Here is a 23,444-nt window from a genome sequence, read left to right on the forward strand (position 1 = left end):
ACAGATTTCTTCTCCTTGAAAGGCTTTTTGTCATTTTGCTCAGATGTTTGCATCTAATGTTTCTCTACAGACTAACTCAGTGCCCTCTGCTTGTTTCAGCTCCGGTATCCAGACTCTGCCGCACAATGCTAAAGTCCACTACAACTATGCCAACTTCTTGAAAGACAGCGGCCGCCACCAGGAAGCCATTTACCACTACACCACTGCCCTCAGGTCTGTTTCTGAACTAAAGTCCTCTGACTGTACTTACTCATGCTCATATTCACACAGCATATGGGTGCAGCTGCTTCCTAATGCTGATAGAGCAGTGTCCTTCATTTGTTGCTTTGGTTACTCTCTGAGTCGCTGATCAGCTGAGCTAAACTTAGAGGAAGTATCCAGGCAGGAAGAATCCCCTGTTGTCTTATTATTCAATCTTATCCTTGCAATCTTCACAGTATCTTTTATAAGCTTATTATTCTGGAGGGGTGTCACTCCTCCAGCAAGCTCATTTGTGCTCTGTACTGGTGGAAAAACAATAATAATACATCCCTCTGTCATGACTGCCAGCCATATTGGCAGTGATGACAATAACAGTGCAACAAGGATGTAAATGTAATGTAATATGGCAAATATTACATTCCTTGTCACACTGTTATGGTTATGCTGATTGTAGTCTCCTTTTGCCCAGCCGCCCACCTGTTGTGTTAGATTATCTAGCTGGATAAATATAGGTCCAGTTAAATAATGAAAACATGTTAATGCATGTCCAATGGAAGAGCTTTAATGGTCCAGTGAAAAGGCTACTGGATCATAATCATTTTCCAGTTTTTGATATGGTTTCATATGACATAGCATGTTAGAGTCTGGCTAAGATTAGCTGGGACCCTTTTCAAAATAAATGGACACATGGACAGTTAAAACCAAGGAACCCTTCGCTGGTGGTGCTATGGCTAATATTCACTGTATCAAAGCCTTATATATCTCCTTGTCACAGAGCTCCGATTTTTTCCAAGAAACTCTAAACACACGTCAGTGAGTCACACTCTTACACTGGCTGACATGTTCCTTCATTACCATGATCGAAAACACACACACACACACACACACACACACACACACAAAGTAGTTTAGTTTAACTGGATTAATATGATGATGAAAATTGTCCCAACCGATCCATTGTTACAATGTTCATCCGTTTTGATAAAAAGATTATTTTGTTAATGACACATGTATTTGTGATAGTATTTGTATTTAAATGTAAAGGTTTTTCTCTTCAGTAGGAATCAATGGACTTGGAGCTGAAAGACACAGACAGTATAGTGAAGTCATGAAATACTGAGAGACAGAATAACATCATTATTTGACTCTGCGTATACATTTTTTTTTAACTTTTTCTGTTAAGGTAAGCTGGGGCTGTGCCCCTTGGAAATGATCTCATTAAACTAGATCACTTTTATTTACAACTCCAAGTACAGTATATGTCCTTGAACGTTTTTAGCTTTAACTGTAAGAATCCAGTCGTGTTACAGAATTGAAAATAGATCAAATACATTTATGACACGCATTTGGCACATAATAGCAGCAGATTAAAGGTTACTGCATTTATAATAAGTGACCTCTAAGAAACCATGCAACAATTGCTGGCTTTTATCTAGTGCACCATGCTGTACTGTACTTACAGTAGAGCAGATTGTTTATTTTTAGTGGCTGGCTCTGGTGGGAACTGAACAGTTGACACCATCAGTGGTACATTGGTTATATACACTGGGCTTACATAAATGCTTACATAATTTAAAATACATTGAAGCAAGTCAGCACACCTCAGGGTGCATGTTCTCATGCATGTAACGGCCTTGTTTTAGCTCAGAGCTTGTGCTCTGCTCATGTATCAAACACACAGGCTGCATTAATGAAAGAGAGTGTCCATTAATTGTTGCTGTCACAGAAGAGGCTCATGAGGAGCCACAAGGATTTGGTTCAGGTTCTCCTCTCATGTCATTCCTCCATCCTTCTCTCTTAGGATCCTGCAGATTAGTTCACCTGTAATGTGGTCAACATTTATCTATGATGTGTAGACTCTCTTGCTCTTGTTAATGGTCTTCAGTCTTGAAGTCTTGAAACTGGGACTGTCAGTATAATGAAATAGTTTATTTTTTTCACATCAGAGTTATAGAGTGGAGTATCCTCTGATTAAACCCTCTGTAGGCAGAACACTCCCCAGAACAAAGTGGAATTGTTCACCAGCCAAACCAGTGTATTCAGAACAATTCACACTGATTAAAAAAAAAAATCTTATTACATATTTAAGTAGCTGAGGCTCCAAAAATACAGTGAAATAACTGAAAATAACCATCTCAGAAAAACACAGTCATTTTCCATAATTAAGATATAGTTTTTAGCTTTTAACATGAGATCTTATGCTATGATTTGACTTTTCAGTGTTTTATTACAGATATTTGAACAACTGTTTAAATAATTAAATTACCTTTAAGGCGACAATGCTATAATATAAATAATCCATCTTAGAATTGCAGGGGACTGCTGTTATACATGTTTTGTTATATAATTTTTATGTATAAAAAAAATAAATCTTGTGTATTTTGACAATATTTAATTCTCGGAAGAATTTCAGACTGCATGATGAATGTGTGATGAGATGTTGGAAATCCTTGAACATACTTTGGTTTGGTTGTGTGACTTCATCTCTCTGATGACATGAGTAGGAGATGAGAACATGCCAGGAGGCTGCCGTTTAAATGAGATTTGTCTTGAAAACAACATGAAACTGAAAATTGAAAATTGTTAGCAAATGTAAAGATCAAATGTATAATTAGCCAACTAATTTGGCTGTATATCAATATATTTTCATGCATTTTGCAAACAGAATCTATCTAGGTTAAAGTTTGTCAGAAGTCATAACTCTGTTTCCCTGGTAACACCAGCGGGTTTGACTAATTCTTGGAACAGTCATTACCATCCCATAAGGTTCTAATGTGATAAGTGTACTCCAGGAAAGAAGGCAAACTTACGACTTGGCAATGGGACATAATTCTAGTCTACTCAGCTCATAGATGCCTTTGGCAGAAAGACAACTGGCAAGATTCAAAGTCAATAACAGCGATGGAAAGTATCAATAATAAGTATGTATTGATAATAACATAAGTTTGGAGGAGCAATGTAGTTCTGTCAGCTTGTTCAGAGGATGACGTACTCAATGTTGTAATCAGATGTTATCTTAATAACATGTTGAAATAGATAGTAAACAGAGGTCTGACTGTGTCCCTGTTGCTATGGTTACTATTTTAGACACAGGCTGGGCATGAATTAAAGTAGTGAAAATGAGAGATGAACGAGAGATGGACAATAAGCATGTAGCTTTAATCTAGTACTAATTGTAAAAAATTTAATTTTTTTCAAATTACAATTGTAATTGTACCTGCTTGAAGAGGTCACATTATGCTAATGTTCAGGTTCATACTTCATTTGGGGGTCCTGGTAGAATAGGATGACGTATTTTGTTACTAAAAAAACACTTTATTTTTCTCATATGGTGCATTGCTGTGGCACCCCCTTTCACACTGTGTCTTGAATGCTCCATTTTAGCTACCGTGTTAGACGTCTCACCTCTGTTGTTGCACATGCACATTACTTAATGTAGTGGATCAGAGGCAGAGTTGGGCAGGTCATGCAAGGTATAGCAAGGTAGTGTGCTCTAAATAACACTGCTACAGCTGGTTACCATGGCTGCGGTATAGCCCTCAGCTCCTCTGCCAGCTGCTGCAGGACTTTCCTCCGGAGAGAGAAGACCGCCACCAGCCATCTTCTGTACTGCCTTTGACAGAGTCCGCCCTCGCATCTGGTCCGGGACGTCCTGGCTGTACCTTTTGTTGTAGTACATCACAGACTCTGGTTTTGCCTTCGCCCCACTAAAGATACCCACACCTGTGTGCAGGTGCTCAGGATGCAAACATTCTTCCTCAGCTTCCCCTGGTACACAGTCAGAGTACAGAGTCGCATTCGTGTTGAACAGCTAGCTCCTCGCTGTTTTACTCCCGTTGTTGTTTGCCCTAAACATGGTGCCAACCAGCCAGGCGGTATAATATAATAATATAATAATTAACTTACAAGTAAATTCACAAAGAAGCACAGAAGGAGACCATTAACATAGTTAGAGACGAGAGAGACAATGAAGGAAGCAAACCGCGAGAAATGATGTGCGGTCAATATGACCCTTATGGCTGAAATAGGTCAAACTTATCATATTTTCATTGTCTTTTGTGTAATTTATATAAAAAAACGTGTACTAAGTGTTATTATATTATAAGTGTTGACAAGTGTTGAAGTGTAACAACATATGACCTTTTTGCTTGCAAATCAGTCCTCTTTGCTTGCCAGTTCTAAAGTTTTGCTTGCGAATTCAACTGCACTTGATGGGCGGGGCCTACGGTGGTGGATGAGAGAAGAGTTTCTATTGGTTGGTTTGACCTGGCTCCAGCGCCAGCTACGTCTTCTGCATTTCTCCCTTGTGCTGTGCTGCTTGGAGGCAAGCCTGTTGCTCTTGAAACGTTTCCCATAAGTAACCCATTAACTTCTGTTTATGGATACCTCGTAGGGCATCATCCCTTACATGTTGCATGGTACTCGCAGCGGTCATATGTTTTTACTTACAAACATTAGTTTTGATTAAAGTTGAAGAAATATGTTCTCTCATATTTTTTTTTCAATTGCAACCTGTTCTGTTTCGATCTCAAAAAAAAAAAAAATGATTGCCACTTACTCTTTTTTGCTCTCAAATCCCTTTTTTGGTTTCAAATCTATTTTATTTGATTGAATAATAAAGGAACAAAATTCTCTCCATATGTGTGGGTCCAGTGCAGTCAAACATGTGAAATAAGTAGGTTTACTGTAAATTCCTGTAGTTGCAGGGAGAAATTGATATAGATTTCTAACATCTAACCTTCACTCTGAGCCACTTTGTCTCTTCAGACTTCATCTCCTGTTATATCACGACCTTGTAGATGACCGTTGGACAGTTTTGGAAATAGTTTGGATAGTCTTGGACCTTTGAAAATCCTCATGATCCACACGAGATCCATCCACTTAATTAACAGCCTAATGGTCACCCCATCTCCACTTCTCCCTCCGTTTCTTGGCAGGTGGCAACCAGCTTTTTTTTCTTTTCTTTTTTTTTTTCCCCACATAAACATATAAACATATAAGTAGAGAAGCAGAGTAGTTTAGCTGATGGGGTTGTAATTTCTTGGCAAAATGTCCTTATATGTCTATTGGTGCATTTTTTGTCTGTTAAATTTATACCATCTAACATTAAATTTGCCTCAAAGTGTACATTTAGCTGTGGTCTACTATCTCCTCGCAATAACATCAACAGTTCCACAGGTATAGCATCAAATATTATGGCAAATTCATTAGGTGTAATAGGAACTGCATATTTTTTTAGAAACTCAGTGTAGTTGTACAAATGTCCATTTTCATTCAATAACTGTCACAAACAAGATATTTTGGCCAAACCATTTCTTGAAAAACAAAGATTTGTTCTTATATCGAATATTTTGATTATTCCAGATCAGACACTTCTGTGGTGAAAAATTGTGTTTGTACACTAACATCCAAGAAAGTAAGGCTTGTTTGTGAAAACTTGCCAGATTGACAGGAAGTTTATCAACACTGTAATAACAGTTTAAAAGAAATTCAATCCCCCTGATTTTCTTGAAAATAAGTTCTGGTATAATGTACCATAATTTAATTTTTCCCCGCAGATATCTCTTCAACCATTTTATCTTAAAAACTGTGTTAGATGTATTAAAGTCCAATGCATTTAAACCCCCTTGACAGTATGGGTTGCACAGCACTGTTTGTTTTAATTGGTGGGGCTTATTTTTCCATATAAAGTTGAAGATTTCTGTGTCAATCTGTTTAACTTTTTTTGGTGGAACATCCAATACCATAGCCGTATAAACCAGCCGAGATAACCCTTCACTTTTAGATAGCAAGATTTGTCCACTGATTGACAAATCTCTTAGTAGCCACATATCATACTTTTTAAAATTTTTTCAATCAGTGGATTAAAATTCAAGTCAACCCTTTTTTCTTGATTCTTGCACATCTTAATGCCCAGATATGATATAACATCTTTAATACAAATACCTTCTATTTCTGTCAGGTTATTCGGTCTGAATTTTAAACCAAAAAGCTCACATTTTTTAATATTAACCTTCAAACCTGACACCAGAGAGAATGTCAATTGTCTTATTTACCTCCTTTTCATTCTTTAAAATAGTAGTGTCATCTGCTAATTGACAACATTTCAATTGACTTTCTGCAAGTTGAATGCCTCTAAAATAATCTTTATCAATGTGAAGTACCATAGTTTGCATGATTAGTAGAAATAAAAATGGTGCAATAGGGTCTCCTTGTTTAATCCCTCTCTTTATATTGAAACTATGGGTGGTTCCATTTAACAACTTCACTGAACTACTGTACCTGTTATATAATGTCTGAATTGCAGATTTAAAATAAGAGCCCAAACCAAAAAAGTCCAAGGTATTAAAGAGGAAAGAATGTTCTATGGTATCAAAGGCTTTATAGTAATCTATGAATAGTGTAAGGCTGTTGTCATCAATAAATTCACGGTAGTCAGTTAAATCAAGAATTAAACAAACATTATTACTTATATGTCTACCACTCATAAATCCAGACTGGCAGTCATCAATAATTGTTTGAAGACAAGGTTTGAGCCTTCGAGCAAAAGTAAGTGATAATAAGTTAACATCATTATTTAAGTAATTGGCCTCCAATTTTCGATACACATTGGGTCTTTCCCAGGTCTTGAGACATAGATGGCGGTAATCTTCCCATAGACAAAGCTTCCTTATAAATGTTGAACAAAAATTCTGAAATCTCTTCTTTGAAGATTTTATAAAATTCACTAGATAAGCCAACGTTCCCAGGGGACTTATTATCCTTTAACTTAGGAATACATAGATTGATTTCTTCTTGAGTAATATCCTGATCACACAGACTTTTCTGTTCTTCATCTATTCGTTTTACATCTCCATCTATAGAACTAAAAAATGAGAACGAGTCACATAAATGAGCTTTTTTCTTGTACAGGTTTTCATAAAAATTCTTAACAAATCAGAATCAGAAATACTTTAATAATCTCAGGGATAAATTATTTAAAATTTATTTAAAGTTAGATATTTCCCTGAAGTTGTCTGTAATCTGGCCATTGATATTTAATTTCATTATTGAGGCAGTTCCTGCATTCCTTTTTTTCCAAACTGAAAAAATATTTTGTGTTCTTTTCCCCCTCCTCCATCCATTTTCTTCTAGATCTCACAAAGGCCCCACTTACTTTATCTTCATAGATCTGATGTAGTTGTAATTGTAATGTAATCAACTCTATCCTGTTGATTTGTATCTGTATCTTTTCATATATTATAATTATCTTTTTTGTTATTTTATCCTCCATTATCCGCTTGTCTTTAGCCATTTCTTTCCCTCTATGGGCTGCTATAATTTGATACTTCAAAAACTCCAATTGCTCTCCAAAGGAGTTCAGTGCTTTATCCTTTCTCCAGTTTTCATTAATAGTTAACTTTGCCATACTTAGAAATTGTTTGTCTTCTAAAAGAGTGTTATTTAATTTCCAATAACTTGTTCTAGTCCTTTTATCCTGATCTTTTGTGTTATTAAGGTTAAATGAGATGTATATCAATTTATGGTCTGTAAGTACAGGAGGTTCAATAAAAACATCCATTACTTCTTTCTCCATAACTGTAGAAATCAACCAAAAATCTATTCTTGACTGTTTGCTCAAGTCTTTTGTTTGCCACGTAAACTGACACTTGTCAGGATTTCTATACCTCCATATATCAAAACAATTTAAATTAGAGCGCAATTTATCAATTTCTGTAGTTTTATCAACTCTCACCGGACGTGTTTCTTCTTCCACTTCTTCAAATAAGGCTCTGTTTCTGGAGCTGTTATTTGTACCATAAACATTACTCAATACAAAAATGGTGTCCATAAATTTCACAGCCAAAACAATCCACCTTCCAAACACGTGAATTTTATTCTTCAAAACTTTACTTTTAAACTTCCCTTTTAGAATGGCTACACCTGCTGAATTATTGCTGCCATAAGACATCCAAATGTCCTGTCCCCATTGCTGCTTCCAAAATTTATAATCAATCACTAAGGCATGGGTCTCTTGTAACAAATAAAAATCAGCTTTCCATTTTTTACAGAAAAGAAAGACAGCTTTCATCTATAAATTGTCTCGGATACCCCTGACATTCATTGAGCACAGTGATAGGGACAGTGTCGCTCGCACACACACACTCCGAGAGAGAAATAAAGGAAAAAAAAGAAAAGAAAGAAAAGAAATTGTAACACCTACTTTAACGGCCTTCTTTAACGTAATACCTGATCATTTATGACAGGTCTTCTCTTACTTGCTGTTATCCATCATATCGCAGTTCATTCCCATCGATTATGCCTTTTGCCCCCCCTGAAGAAAGCCTTCTTTCCCTCCTTGTGTGCTGTCTCAATGTGGGGCCACAGTTTGTTTCTAGTCTCTTTGTCCCTTGATGTCAAGTCCTCTCTGAATCTGACTTTCCTGGATGTGAGATAGTCCGCGTTCTTGGCGCTTTTCCAAACCATCTCTCTGGTTGCCCTGAAGGTAAAATGCGTGATGACTGGTCGCACTTTATCTTCAGTTCTTCTCCCCACCCTGTGACTGACATCTATGTGGAGATGAAGAAAATCCCCGAGCTCTGGAGCAATTGCCCGGCAGATGTCTATCACCCGCTGTTTAACGTTTCTCCCTCTTGCTCTGGAGGTCTGTAGAGTCTTAAGTTCCAGCAACTCTGGTAACGTTCAGCATCGTTCACCTTGTCTTCCAACTCAGAGATCCTTTTGCCATGGTCAGTAGTTACCTTCTTCACAGTGGTTACATCTCTTTTCATGTCCTGAACTTCTTTGAAGAGGAACTCTGCATTTTTCTTCAAAGCGTCGATACTTGCTGAGTTGAGTTGAATCAACTTCTCCAGGCCTTCTACTTTCTTTTCCAGAATATCAGCTCTTTCGTCTATTTTTTTTCCAGCGGCTTTATGATAGTGTCCTGTACCTCAGCCAGAGTTGGTTCGGATCTCAATTTCTTCGATTCGGGAGTGTTCGGCATGGAGTCAAGTAAGGGCACACATTCGGGGCTTTGAGGGCATGTATAGGGATGTAAATTCATACGACTGACTTCCATCTCTGCCCCAACCGTAAAAGTATTACTACTTAGGTTAGTGAAGAGGTTTCTATCCACCTTGACTGTACGAAGTCTTCCTCTATCTTTTCTTCCTCTCAAAGCCATGATGGTGTCCAAGGGTTAGTCTAGTTAGTTAGGGTTAGGGTTTGTCAGCGTCCAAGATGTTGTCACTCATTAGGTTAATTAACGCTGGCAGAGATTTTCTTTCTTTTTTTTTTAAGGGTTAGGGTTAGTTATATCAGGTCGGGGCAAAAAAGGGAAAACTATGGAAAGGGAGGTGGACCCAAATGCAGTTAACAAAAGGCGAGTTTTAATAAAGCAAAAGCTGAATGCAAAAACACCAAGGCAGACAAAACGGGAACAAGAAACAAAGTAACAACCAAAAAGGCAAGACAACAAAGTGCAAAAGAAAAAGGCAAAGTAGCAAAGCAAAACCAGCAATACAAAGTAACAAATCAGAAATCAAAGTTCAAATCAAACAACAGGAACCAGAAATCAAAATCCAAAACATACCATACTGGGATGGAGCATGGAGCATGACAGGAGACAGCAAACAGAAAGCACAAGACAGAATACACAAGACAGAATCCAATGACCAGACAAAGAGTGAGGGGAAACACAGAGACTAAATACACAGACACTAATGACATGACGAGGCACAGGTGAGGAGAGAGGAGGAAGGAAGGTTCAAATAAACAAGGAGGTAGAGGCGAGGACTGGGGCCCACTGGGGACCAGGGACATGGACTGAGGTGCAGGCTGGAACCTGCTGGAGACCGATGACCAAGGCGTAGGCGCGGCCTGGAACTCGCCGGAGGGCGGCGATGAAGGCGTAGGCGCGGCGTGGAACTCTCCGGAGGGCGACGACGAAGACATAGGCGCGGCCTGGAACTCTCCAGAGGGCGGCGACGAAGACGTAGGAGCGGCCTGGAACTCACTGGAATCCGGCGACGACAGCGAAGGCGAAGGTACGGGCTGGAACCCCCTGGAGGCTGGCGGCGAAGGCGAAGGCGTAGGTGCGGGCTGGAACCCCCTGGAGGCTGGTAGCGAAGGTGCGGGCTGGAACCCCCTGGAGGCTGGCGACGAAGGCGTGGGCTGAGACCCACTGAAGACCGGTGGTGAAGGCGTGGGCTGAGACCCATTGAAGACCGGTGGTGAAGGCGTGGGCTGAGACCCATTGAAGACCGGTGACGAAGGCGTGGGTGCTGCCTGGAACTCGCTGGAGGTTGGTGACGAAGGCGAAGACGTAGGCGCTGGAGGCTGGCGACTGGGGACCACAGGCGTAGGCGAGGGCTGGAACCCGCTGGAGGCTGGTAACGAAGGCGAAGGTGCGGGCTGGAACCCGCTGGAGGCTGGCGACGTAGACGAAGGCGAAGGTGTAGGTGCGGGCTGGAACCCCCTGGAGGCTGGTAACGAAGGCGAAGGTGAGGGTGCGGGCTGAGACCAACTGGAGGCCGGTGGCGAAGGCGTGGACTGAGACCCACTGGCAACCGGTGGCAAAGGCGTGGACGGAGACCCACTGGCGACCAGACCACTGGCTGGGAAACCCTCAAGGTTCTTGGCCAGACCACCGACGGAGTTTTGCCGGGAGCTGGTGGTCTGAGAGCCGATGAAGGGTCTCTGGCAACAAACGACCTCGGCCGGACCCCTGACCGAGGAGCAGGCACTGGACTCGGCTGGGTCTCCGACCGAGGACCTGACACTGGATTTGGCGTGAGACTCGGCCGGACCTCCGACCGAGGAGCAGGCACTGGGCTTAGCGTGGGACTCGGCCGGGCCTCCGACCGAGGTGCAGGTGCAGGAGCAGGCGCTGGACCTAGCGTGGGCCTCGGCCGGTCCTCCGACCGAGGTGCAGGAGCAGGCGCTGGACCTGGCGTGGGACTCGGCCGGGCCTCCGACCGAGGTGCAGGTGCAGGAGCAGGCGCTGGACCTGGCGTGGGCCTCGGCCGGTCCTCCGACCGAGGTGCAGGAACAGGCGCTGGACCTGGCGTGGGCCTCGGCCGGTCCTCCGACCGAGGTGCAGGAACAGGCGCTGGACCTGGTGTGGGCCTCGGCCGGTCCTCCGACCGAGGAGCAGGAACTGGCCTCGGCCGGTCCTCCAACCGAGGAGCAGGAACTGGCCTCGGCCGGTCCTCCGACCGAGGAGCAGGAACTGGCCTCGGCCGGTCCTCCGACCGAGGAGCAGGAACTGGCCTCGGCCGGTCCTCCGACCGAGGTGCAGGAACTGGCCTCGGCCGGTCCTCCGACCGAGGTGCAGGAACAAGACGTGGCGTGGGCCTCGGCCGGTCCTCCGACCGAGGTGCAGGTACAGCCCTCGGCCGGTCCTCCGACCGAGGTGCAGGAACAAGATGTGGCGTGGGCCTCGGCCGGTCCTCCGACCGAGGTGCAGGTACAGGCCTCGGCCGGTCCTCCGACCGAGGTGCAGGTACAGGCCTCATCTGGACCGCCGACTGAAGACCACTGGCTGGTGTCGACCGGACCGCCGACTGGGGGCCACTGGCAGGTGTCGACCGGAACGCCGACTGGGGGCCACTGGCAGGTGTCGACCGGAACGCCGACTGGGGGCCACTGGCAGGTGTCGACCGGAACGCCGACTGGGGGCCACTGGCAGGTGTCGACCGGAACGCCGACTGGGGGCCACTGGCAGGTGTCGACGGGGTTGAGACTGAGGCCTGGACTGGGAGCTCGGCTGTGGCTGAGGCTGAGGCCTGGGCTGAGAGCTCGGCTGTGGTTGAAGCTGCGGCCTGGGCTGAGAGCTCGGCTGTGGCTGCGGCCTGGGCTGGGAGCTCGGCTGTGGCTGGAGCTGAGGCATGGGCTGAGGCCCCTGAGCCTGACTTCAGGGAGCCAGGACGTGGACGGGCTCGTCGCTTTCTCGGTGGGGGCACTTTGTAGGCAAGCCGGGTTCCCCAGAACGGAGACACTTCGGCTGTGGCATGGGCTGAGGCTGGAGCGGTGGCATGGGCTGAGGCAGGAACTGTGGCATGAGCTGAATCATATGTTTCAAAGAAAAGTTTGCTAGCGGCTATTTGACGAGCTCTGCTAGCAGGATGTGTTACAAAGTCCTGGTACCACTTGATTATCTCCAGGCCATTCACTGCTGGGTCCATTTTAAACAGTCTGGTCATTCTGTCAGGTCGGGGCAAAAAAGGGAAAACTATGGAAAGGGAGGTGGACCCAAATGCAGTTAACAAAAGGCGAGCTTTAATAAAGCAAAAGCTGAATGCAAAAACACCAAGGCAGACAAAACGGGAACAAGAAACAAAGTAACAACCAAAAAGGCAAGACAACAAAGTGCAAAAGAAAAAGGCAAAGTAGCAAAGCAAAACCAGCAATGCAAAGTAACAAATCAGAAATCAAAGTTCAAATCAAACAACAGGAACCAGAAATCAAAATCCAAAACATACCAAACTGGGATGGAGCATGGGCATGGAGCATGGAGCATGGAGCATGACAGGAGACAGGAGACAGCAAACAGAAAGCACAAGACAGAATACACAAGACAGAATCCAATGACCAGACAAAGAGTGAGGGGAAACACAGAGACTAAATACACAGACACTAATGACATGACGAGGCACAGGTGAGGAGAGAGGAGGAAGGAAGCCAGGTGTGATAATGAGGGGGAGGAGCACAGAGGAACAGACCAGGAGGGAACAAGACAACAGACAGAGGGAGCCAGAGGGGAGAACATGAGAGAAACTTAAAGGACATATGAGGGCATGGAAAATCAAACACATGACACACAAGACAAGGAAAAAACATAACACAAGACATGATACCAAGATGTAAATCATAAACAAGAACCCAAAAACCAAATACAAGGACAAACACAACAGGAGTCATGACAAGTTACCCTCAAATTAAGTCTTGGTGTTGCTTAGAGATGCCGCTTATAGTTGGTATAACCTATAAACCAGTCGCGTGCCTCCATGAGCTCCCAGTTAACTGTCAGGTGGCAACCAGCTAGCAACCAGTCAGTCAAGGAAAATTATGTAGGTGAAATCAAAGGTGCTGATTGGCCGAAGAGGAGTCCTGGTTATCTGCGCTCGATTAGTCTTCCTCAACAACCCGGATGTCATCACAGTAAACTGAATTTGAATTGTGAGAACTGAATGTGAAAACATATATAGAGTTGAATTTTCCAAACTAATAAATTCAATTTCAAATTATAGTATTCAGATTCAGTTTTTCAATGCAATGATTCAAATAAAACAATACAAATTCAAATTACGTGATTCAAATTCCATTTTTTAATGCAATTATTCAAGTTTAGCACTTCAAATTCAAATACTGATGATTCAAATTCAGTTTCTAGTGGCACATATTTCAGCCCATAGAGTTGCTGCAGTTCTTCTTCTTCTTCTTCTTCTTCTTCTTCTTCTTCTTCTTCTTCTTCTTTCCACATTCAAAAGTGTAAGTCGTACATCTGAAATGAGACCATCAGCTGAAAGCCAACAAGATTTCCTACATTTGTATCCATATATTGTCTATATGGAGAAAGATTTGGGATTTAAATCAAGCTGAAGCAAATTTTTTCTTGAGTTGTTCCAGCTGCTCTACACTCTGGGGAGCGGCAGTTGATGATGTCACGCGCTCTAGCTCACGCAATACACACCCATTATAAAATCAGATGACGGGCTAAATCTCCTTCAACTAAAATTGTGATTTTTTCAAAACCGTTCAATATTTTTTTTAAAGACTGACAAGTCCAACAGTTCAAGGTCTGCTGACTCGTTTAAAGTTGGAATGGTGTCTCTTGTGCAAAGTATGAGGGCCAAGAAGAGGCTCAAAGTCGAGGAGTTTTGAAGAGGATTTGAAGATTTTTCCATTTGCGTCAATGTTAATTTTCTTTTAAGAAAAAGCTGAGTTTCTGAAAAAGCTGAAAAGTTATAGCAGAATGAAATTTGAAAAATTACCCATAGGGATGAATGGGGAAAAGCTGAACATTTTGATGGTTGTATGGTTTCTATAGCACAGAGCAGTGGCGAACCGTGGCCCTGGACCCTGGGCCTTCACTGGGACCATCGGGCCATCAAAAGAGCTTAACTTCAGCAGATAACATTATGATGTATCAAAAGAAGAAATTTGAGATCCTCTGCTTAAACATAAAACCTTTGTTTGTTTTTTTGTTAGTTTTTTGTTTTGTTTTTTATAAACCGTGTGATGCAACACATCAAAAATAACCCTGTGTACTTTAAAACATAAATATCTGATAGATTTATTATTATTATTATTGTTGTTTATTATTATTATTTTCCCCGTGTTTGAAACCTGAGATAATACTGTAATGTTAAGCATTAAGCACCGAGCCTCCCATTTGATCATAAGAGGTATGTGCTCTAAAATGAATTAAACACGTTCACCAAAGGAAGGCTTAAATACCTGGGGGAGAAAGGTGCATGACCTGTTGCACTTTGTAATTTATCTAATCTGGTACAACCTTGTTAACATCAATGTACCCCACATGTCCTCTGTAGTACACGTTCTTCCCTGCAGCCTGAGCTTGCTCCATCTTCGGCTACGCAGCAGCGTGAGCCTCTCGGTCAGCTTTGCAGAAATCATGCTTAAAGTGGAACCTCAAGTCTTTGCAGATTTTACAGTTCTTGGACAGCTTCCAGAAGGCATCCCGGTGGTGTCTCATGGTGAACTGCATGATGACTCATCGGTTTTTCCCATCCTCTCTTCTTCCAAGGCGGTGAACGGTGTCAACCATGGTTTCCATTGACAAAGCCCACTGCAGCGCAATCTTGGACAGGATCTCCACGATGATGTCTCGGATGCCTTTCTTAATTTTTTTCTGTTAAGCCATTCATTTTGATGTTCCAGCGTCTCTTGTGCCTCTCCAGCTCAGTCACTCTTTCTTTCAGCTCCTCAGTTTCTTTGATGAGACTGGGCATTTCTTTTTTCACCACTTGAATATTTTCTTTGCACTCTTTAATCTCTGCTGCATTTATCTCCACAATTTTGGATATCTTAGCCACCATGATGGAGTTTTCTCTTATCTGAACTCTGAAGCTATCCATCTTATTAGTTAAATTCTCTATAGCCTTTACAAAAGCCTCGTTTGAGACTGCAGGCGCCTCTTGAGGAGTTTTTTTTTTTTTTTGTAATTCACTTTTTTATTGCTTTTTGAACTTTTTGAACAATGAAACAAAAAGGACAGCACATACGTGAATAGAACAGGAACATGAACATGTCCACAACAACACAACCCTCCCCAAGAAAAAATACAAAAAATAATAACAAATGATAAATAATAATAATAATGATAATACAATTATACAATAAATAAACTACATAAATTAATATATACTAATGATAATTAAAAAACAAACAGAAAAAACAAAACAAAAAAAAAACAACAAAAAAACAAACATATACGTATAAATCCATCTATCCTGGGTCAATCTTTTTTTTTTCTTTCCTTTCTTCCCTTTCCCTTCCTTCCTTTCCCTTCTTCTTCTTCTTCTTCCCTTCCTTCTCCCTTTTAAATCCTCTGCTCCCCCAGTCACCACCCCACAACAAATCCCAACAAAGGCTCTATTATAATCAGAGACATTCACATAGAAATAAATCTACAATGCAACTCTGTTCATCCATCTTTGCTCAAGTGTTTCAAATAGGGACCCCATAATTTCAAAAACTCATCTTCTCGGTCGTTTAGCCTAAAAGTCAATCGTTCATAGCTGGCTATCTTAGTCATTTCATCCAACCATTCATTGAATGGGATGACATTTTTTTGATTTCCAGTGTCTAAGAACGATCCTGCACCCTGTAATGAGGGCCAGTTTACACCACTGAGTCTGCTGAGAGGACAACCCTATTCCATTAATCAGACCTAGTATACACAGGGCAGGGCTTTGTGATACATCTGTATCAAGTACTTTGTCGATAAATAAGATTATCTTTTTCCAAAGGTTTTGAGCCATTTCACATTCATACAACATGTGTACAAATGTTCCCTTGCTCCTCTCACATCTCCAGTATAGCTCCGAATCACAGAGCTTTAGCCTTGCCATCTTACTTGGAGTCCAGTACAATCTATGAATAGTTTTATACATGATTAAACGGGTCTGCGTTTCCCTCGATATCTTATGCCAGGACCTAATAACCCCCTCCCACCCCTCCATAACAATCTCGCTCTGAAAGTCCTCCTCCCATGCTCTCTTAAGAGCGTCAAGTTTAGGAGGCCGAGATTTTCTCATATAACTATAGTATTTAGATGCCCCACCCTTAGTCCCACAATTATCCTGCATTAGTTTTTGTAAGTCAGTTTGAGGGGAGAGAGGGAACTCTCGTTTTTGTTGTAGTATGCAACTTCTTAATTGCAGATATTTCCAAAAGTCTTGTCTAGGGAGTCTGTATTTTGTTGCCAATTGCTGGAAGGACATTAGGTTGTCACCTTCAAAGACATCTCCAACATAGACAATACCAGCCACGACCCATGATTTCCAGTATAGAGTCTTTTTCCCCACTTTCAGCATTTTGTTATGCCAAAGAGGTGACTTTCTAGTAAAGAAAGGGTTTTTAAGGTCAATAATCTCATGTGACCTTTGCCAGGTTTCTCTGGCAAATGAAAGCATCGGGTTCCTAAATGGGATTTCACCTCCAGTTTGTGACATAAAAGCCTGCAATGGGGTAGGTTCTGTAAGTTCCTTTTCAATAAGGACCCAGCCCGGAGCTTGGGTCTCTGTAATACCTATTTTGGCCAGCTGGTTGAGAGAAAAGGCATAGTGGTACCAGTCTAATCTTGGTAGATTAAGGCCTCCATCTTCAGTTGCAGCATTCATCTTGACTCTATTTAAATGGGGTCTTTTACCCCCCCATATGAAAAAATCTACTGCTGCATTGAATTTTTTAAGTAGAGGGGGAGGAAGGCTTATAGGTAATAGATGCAAGATATAGTTAATTTGTGGAATAATCGTCATTCTCAAGACGTTTATTCTGCCCAGCAGAGATAATCCTAATTTAGTCCAGTTTTGTAGGGTGTTCTCAATTTTCAGCAAAAGGGGGAGGAGATTCACCGTCATGATATCCTTTAAACCTGGTGTGAGCCTTATCCCCAGGTACACCAGACCTGAAGGAAGCCAGTTGAACTGCCAACTCTGTCTAAGACCTGGTGGACATAGTCTAGACAATGGCATTGCCTCTGATTTTCCCCAATTTATTTTATAGCCTGAGATAAGAGAGAACGTATCAATTAAAGACATAATTTGAGGGACAGCTGTTTCTGGATTTGAGGTCACTAACAAAATATCATCTGCATACAAGAATAGTTTGTGTTCCATCTTTCCAGCTAGGATACCCTTGATATTTGAGTTATTCCTGATGGCGGCTGCCAAAGGTTCTAGCGCCAATGCAAAAATTAAAGGACTCAGGGGACAGCCCTGCCTTGTACCCCGGTGTAGGGGGAAACCAGAGGACATGTTCCCGTTTGTCAGCACCGAGGCCTTGGGGTTGCAGTATAGAAGTCTAACCAGTTTTATAAAGGAGGGGCCTAATCCAAACCTGTGTAATGTTCTTAACAAATATGTCCACTCAACTCTGTCAAATGCTTTCTCTGCATCTAGAGAGAAAGCGACTATGGGATCAGGGCAATTTCTCACCTGCCAAATCAGATGTAGTAGCCTACGTACATTATCTGCCGAAGACCTATTCTTAATAAACCCAACCTGATCCGGGTGAATCAGCCTGGACAGGTGCGCCTCCAGTCTTGTAGCTAATATCTTGGCCAGTATTTTAGCATCCACATTTATTAGAGACACCGGCTGATAGCTCCCACACTGCTGTGGGTTTTTGCCTTTTTTATGTATTAGGGTTATTACTGCAGATCGCATGCTCTCTGGCATATTACCCCTCTTGACTGCATCTTGAAATACTGTCACAAGCCTCGGTGCTAGTAGGTCTATAAATTCTTTATAAAAATCTATTGGCAGCCCGTCATTTCCAGGGGCCTTCCCAGAGCTAATTTTTCTTATGGCTTGTTGAACCTCTTCCAACGTAATATCTCCACCAATCTCCTTTAGTTTTTCCTCGGACAGGGTTGGTAGGTCCACTTGGGACAGGAACCTATCTATTTCCTCTTGTTCCATCCCACCCTGTGAAGTATACAATTTCTGGTAAAATGTCTTAAATGATTCATTAATTTCTCCCCTGTCCGTCACTAAGGTCCCATTTTCATTCTCCACCGAGGTTATTAAGGTGCGATTAAACTGTTGTTTTACTCTTTGGGCTAAAAATCTCCGTGCCGCTTCTCCTTGCTCATAATACTTCTGTCTACACTGAAATAAAGAAAATTCAGCCTTCCTCTGTAGAATAGAATTTAATTCAAATTTCAATTTGTTCAGCTGGGTAAGAACTACTGGATCTAGCTGGGACGCATAGATTTTTTTAAAGATCCTTAATTTCTTTCTCTAATTCAAATGATCGGATAGCAGCCTGTTTTTTCAAGTAAGAACTGTGTTGTATTAGATGACCCCTCAAACAAGCTTTAAATGCATCCCATTCTAGCCCGGGATTTGAAGCTGATCCTTCATTGAATTCCCAGTACTCAAGAATTTCCTTTTTGATAAAATCACATGATTTGTCATTTTTGAGCAAAGAGGTGTTGAGTCTCCAATGGCCTCGAGGGGTTTCAGATTCAGCTTTAGAACCCAACACCACTTCAACTGGAGCATGGTCTGACAGAACAATATTACCAATTGAAGCAGCAATGACTGTGCTCACTAATTATTTAGATATTAGGAAGTAATCTATTCTTGAATATAAAGAATGTGGGTTTGAATAAAAAGTATACTCCCTTTCTTGGGGGTGTAAGGTTCTCCAGATAGCAACCAAGCCCAACTCGTCTTCCAAGACATCAATGGCTAGTTGTGATTTATGTATTGACCTTGTATTAGTGCCTCTTGATTTATCTAAGGCCGGGTCTCTTACTTGATTAAAATCTCCCCCAATAATCACGTAAGCATTCCCCAATTGTTTCGCTACACAGCATATGTTACCAAAGAAATCCGGGCAGTCTATGTTTGGTGCATAGATATTAATGAGAGAACATCCGCTGCCAAACAGATCTGCACTTATCGCCACCCATCTGCCTTCCCTGTCCGAGAGTTGTTTGTGAATAGTGACATTTACATTTTTACGTATTAGAATACCAACACTCCTTTGACTAGATGAATAGGCACTATAAAATATTTTACCGACCCAATCCCTCTGCAGCTTTGTTGACTCCTCATTATCTAAATGAGTTTCCTGTAGAAAACAAACATCTACTTTCTTTTGCTTAAGATATAGGAGAAGTTTCTTCCTTTTGATAGCAAGGTTGGCCCCTTTAATATTCCAAGACAGGAACTTAAGCACATCTGCCATACTAACACGATGTCTCCACTATTTTGTTCTCATCATTATATTTAACTCTGAGAAACACGCATATATATCCATGTGGGTGGAACCATGTGAGAAGCAGTCTGACCACCGTACATCTCTTTGACCACAATGTATATGTATACAAGAAAAGACAAAACAGACCCCAAAAAAAAAAAAAAAAGAAAAGGAAAAAAAGAAAAAAAAAGAACTCACACGCTAAATCCCATGTATGAGAACCAAGGAAGATGGCTCTCTTAACCCCAAAACCAAACCAACTAGATAGTGCGTCCGTGAAGCTCTTAAGGTCCTGGCCCACCACTCCCCCCCATACGTTTGTATCATCATTTATAGAACTAACCAAGGGAAACCTTTCGTACCAATAGCCAAACAGAGGCAAAACCTGACTCTGGCAAAACTTGCAAAACCTTCAAAAGGAATACCAGTCACCCCTTTTTACACCAGAATGAACAATTTACACAACCAGGTTCATATATAAATCATACATGCTCTAACTATTATGTGTTTAACCCCTGTATGAACGGGGTGAGTGTCCATCTTATCCCTTCAACAGTCTACTCAAACCTTCAAATATTTATCCAATATCCTCATTCATATTCCAGTCCAGAAGAGGAGAAAAGAAGGGGAAAAAAAGAGTTAAAGTAACACAATATACCCACTGCGTGTGGTGTGTGAATTTTTACCCATGAGAACAAAAAAACGATGCAGCAATAAAGCCATAACTAAATTTCTTTGCTCATCTGAGCACGTTGGGATAAGCATCAATCCACATACACAGGAGCATAACTGTTATCCAATATAGACAAATGGAATGACTCACATAAGAGTTTGGAGCAATGGAGCCACAAGTGGCTCCCCCATTGACCCAGTCCTCAGCGCTGTCCTCTCTGTCCCCACGGGATCTCCATCAGGCCCTCTTGGAGATGAAGTCCATCACCTCCTCGGACGAGGCGAACCTGTATCGGACATTATCCGCCACCACTCTCAGCACGGCCGGGTATAACATGCTGTACCGAAGTCCTTTCCCCTGCAGCTGCTTCTTCACCCCGTCAAATTTTTTGCGCTTCTGAATAACATCCTGAGAAAGATCCTGAAAGAAAGAAATCCTCTTGCCTCGCCATTCCATGCGCTGTTTCTCCCGGGCCGCCCGCAGCACCGCTTCTCTGGCTCCGAACCGCAGGAAACGCACCAGGAGATGCCGGTCTCTGTTGCCGCGCTACCCTGCTCTGTGGGCGCACTCAATTTCGAATTCGGGGCCCATTTCGATATCCAGAGTTTCCGCCAGGAGCTTCTGCACAAACTTTTGCATGTCTCGATCCTCGGCGCCCTCTTCTATTCCGACTATCCGGACGTTATTACAGCGGCCAGCATCTTCGAGATAAGTTACTTTCTCCTGCAGCTGGGCAATGGTTTTAGTCGCTGTGCTCATAGTGACATCTGTGTTCTGACCTTGATCTTCCAGGGCTGATATTCGGGTCTCTACTTCCATCACTCGAGCTCCCAGTTTATCTACTGCTGTCTGAACCGCGTCCATGCCCGATTTTAATCCGCCCATATCAGAAGCGATGCCCTGTAGCAGCGTTTTGATGGTCGTTATCTCGGCCGCGGTATCCATCTGTGATGGTCCTGGCGTGGCGGCCATGTTATCCTCCGTGCTTCCCTCCGTCTGTCGCGTGAGGCTCCTCAGACCGTACTGTGTTAAAGTTTTCTGTACTTGTTGCATACTAAAAAAAATTTGCCTTTCAACCCGCGAATATTTTCCGATGTCTAAATTATGTCAATCTTAATTTTAAAAAGGGGGGGAAGGTGGGTGGCTCCGCAGCAATTACACTACATGGCCATCTTGGACGCTCGCTCCCCGGAAGTCCCCTCTTGAGGAGTTTTTACGTTCATGGGTGGCATATCATTTTTTGCTGGCGTGCCAGGGGGTCCTTTCTCTTCCCTGTACTGGTGGTTGTCACCTCCATTTGTGAATAAACATGGTCACTCAGGTTAGCTTTGACCAAGGCTGCAGCTAGCTTAAAGGAGAACTTCGGTTGATTTCAACATGCAGCTTCATTACTCAAGCTACCCTTGACTTGCCAGTACCGAAGACGCAAACACATTTGGTCCAACCATTACAGGGCTCCGTGAATGGAGAGTTAGCATTGACAGCTAACAGCATAGGGTCAGAACTTTACACTGTGTTTTAAGCTTCTTAACATGCTCCACATCTCACCCCAAAAGTTATGCAACATCAGCAGACACCTTACAACACAGCACTGTAGCATGTATGACTCAAAATGAATAAAAAAGTAGTTAAAACAGTGTGTTTGTGCAAGGAGCTACGTACCGGTTTGTTGACATCCTTGTCTTCTGGTAGCTAGACCAAACTAATCAATCCATCAAGCGTGCACTTACTCCCTCACTGGCGGAGACAGAAACGTATTCCAGCATTTTCGTTTTTCTGTTCATAATGTACATGTCCATGTGACAGCCTGTCATGAGCCATGAGCCTTGCAATAGCCTGTTAAGCCTGTTGAGCACACGCTCGACGGATTGACTAGCCCTAACCCTAACCCTAAAACCTAAATTAACATTAACACATTTTAACAGCACAACACAAAATACAGCTGGACATACTTTTTGAGCATGCATTACCTCTGAGGTTATTCTGGAAAATATTCTGGACAATATTTGTCATAGTCTTGGTTTGTTGCAATAATAATGAACATATATTTGCATAAAGCAGGCATATTTGTCCACTTCTGTTGATAAGAATATTAAAAACTTGAAAATATCCCTTTAAGGTACATTTAACTATGAATGGACATGTGCAAATTAACTATGGACAATAGGATAGGATTAATCGCAATTAAATGTTTTACCATTATGAAGTGCTGGAAAGTCTGGAAAATGCCATTGAAAGTGCTGGGAAAGAAAAAGGTGTAAGAATTGACACCAGAACAAATTAAAGTTACATCACTCGTGAAAACGTCAGTCAATTAGGAGATTTTTTACAGTGTGCAGCTGATCACATTCTAATAGACACAAACCTGTGACACTGATCAATTGATCAACTGTGTTCATTGTATCCTTTGGATAGCTGTGGTCCACAGTCTCTCCTATCAATGTCACTTGTTCCCTTCCTTTCTCTCCACATTTTCTTCTTGTAATAAACACATAGCATCGCCAACACCTTTCTCTTTATTCCCAGGCTCTAAATTATCGTTTCTATCTCTTCATCTCTGTGCATCCCAGCTTCCTTCCCTCCTCTCCACCTCTTATCGTCTGTCCCTCCTTCTTCTGGCATATGGCAGCATGTGCAGTGTTACCTCACAGCAAGATGGTCCTGGGTATGAGTCCTGTTGGGGTAGGGCCTTTTGTGTGAGGTTGGCATCTTCTGCTTGTGTGGGCTCCCTCTGGGTAGTCCGGTGTCCCCCGCCATCATTAAAGCATGCACAAATGAGTTCTCCCTTGAGCAAAGGCACTGACTAAGATCTGGTGTTAGTCAAAGGTTAGTCTGTGCCCACTACACCCATGGGGTGGGTTGAATGTAGAGTACCACTTCCACTGTTTTGCAAATAAAGATTATTGTGCTTGTCTTCCCTGCTTTCCACCTCTTCTCTTCCCTCCGCTCAACCTCTTCTCGTCTGTCCTCATCAGTCTTCCTTTAGAGTTGTGTACTGGCTATTCATCCAGCTTCCAAATCCAGCTCATAACAACCTGACACCCACCAGACCCATCACTCTCACTTCAACTTACCAGCCTCCACCTTGTTTTCTGCTCCTTGTTCTAATTCCCTTTTCACTTTTTAACAG

At 42.4% G+C, this 23,444-nt stretch overlaps 1 protein-coding gene across 2 annotated transcripts in view; it reads left to right on the plus strand.

Moving 5' to 3' along the window:
* tmtc1 (transmembrane O-mannosyltransferase targeting cadherins 1) overlaps positions 1 to 23,444 on the plus strand; it is a 181,158-nt gene that overhangs the window by 127,129 nt on the left and 30,585 nt on the right. For both annotated transcript variants that reach the window (XM_037122112.1, XM_037122113.1), the window contains exon 10: positions 100 to 213. In XM_037122112.1, the coding sequence (XP_036978007.1) occupies positions 100 to 213 (114 nt within the window). The remainder of the gene's footprint in view (positions 1 to 99; positions 214 to 23,444) is intronic.

The sequence above is a fragment of the Acanthopagrus latus genome, chromosome 14 (assembly GCF_904848185.1).
Source record: "Acanthopagrus latus isolate v.2019 chromosome 14, fAcaLat1.1, whole genome shotgun sequence".
NCBI lineage: Eukaryota > Metazoa > Chordata > Actinopteri > Spariformes > Sparidae > Acanthopagrus > Acanthopagrus latus.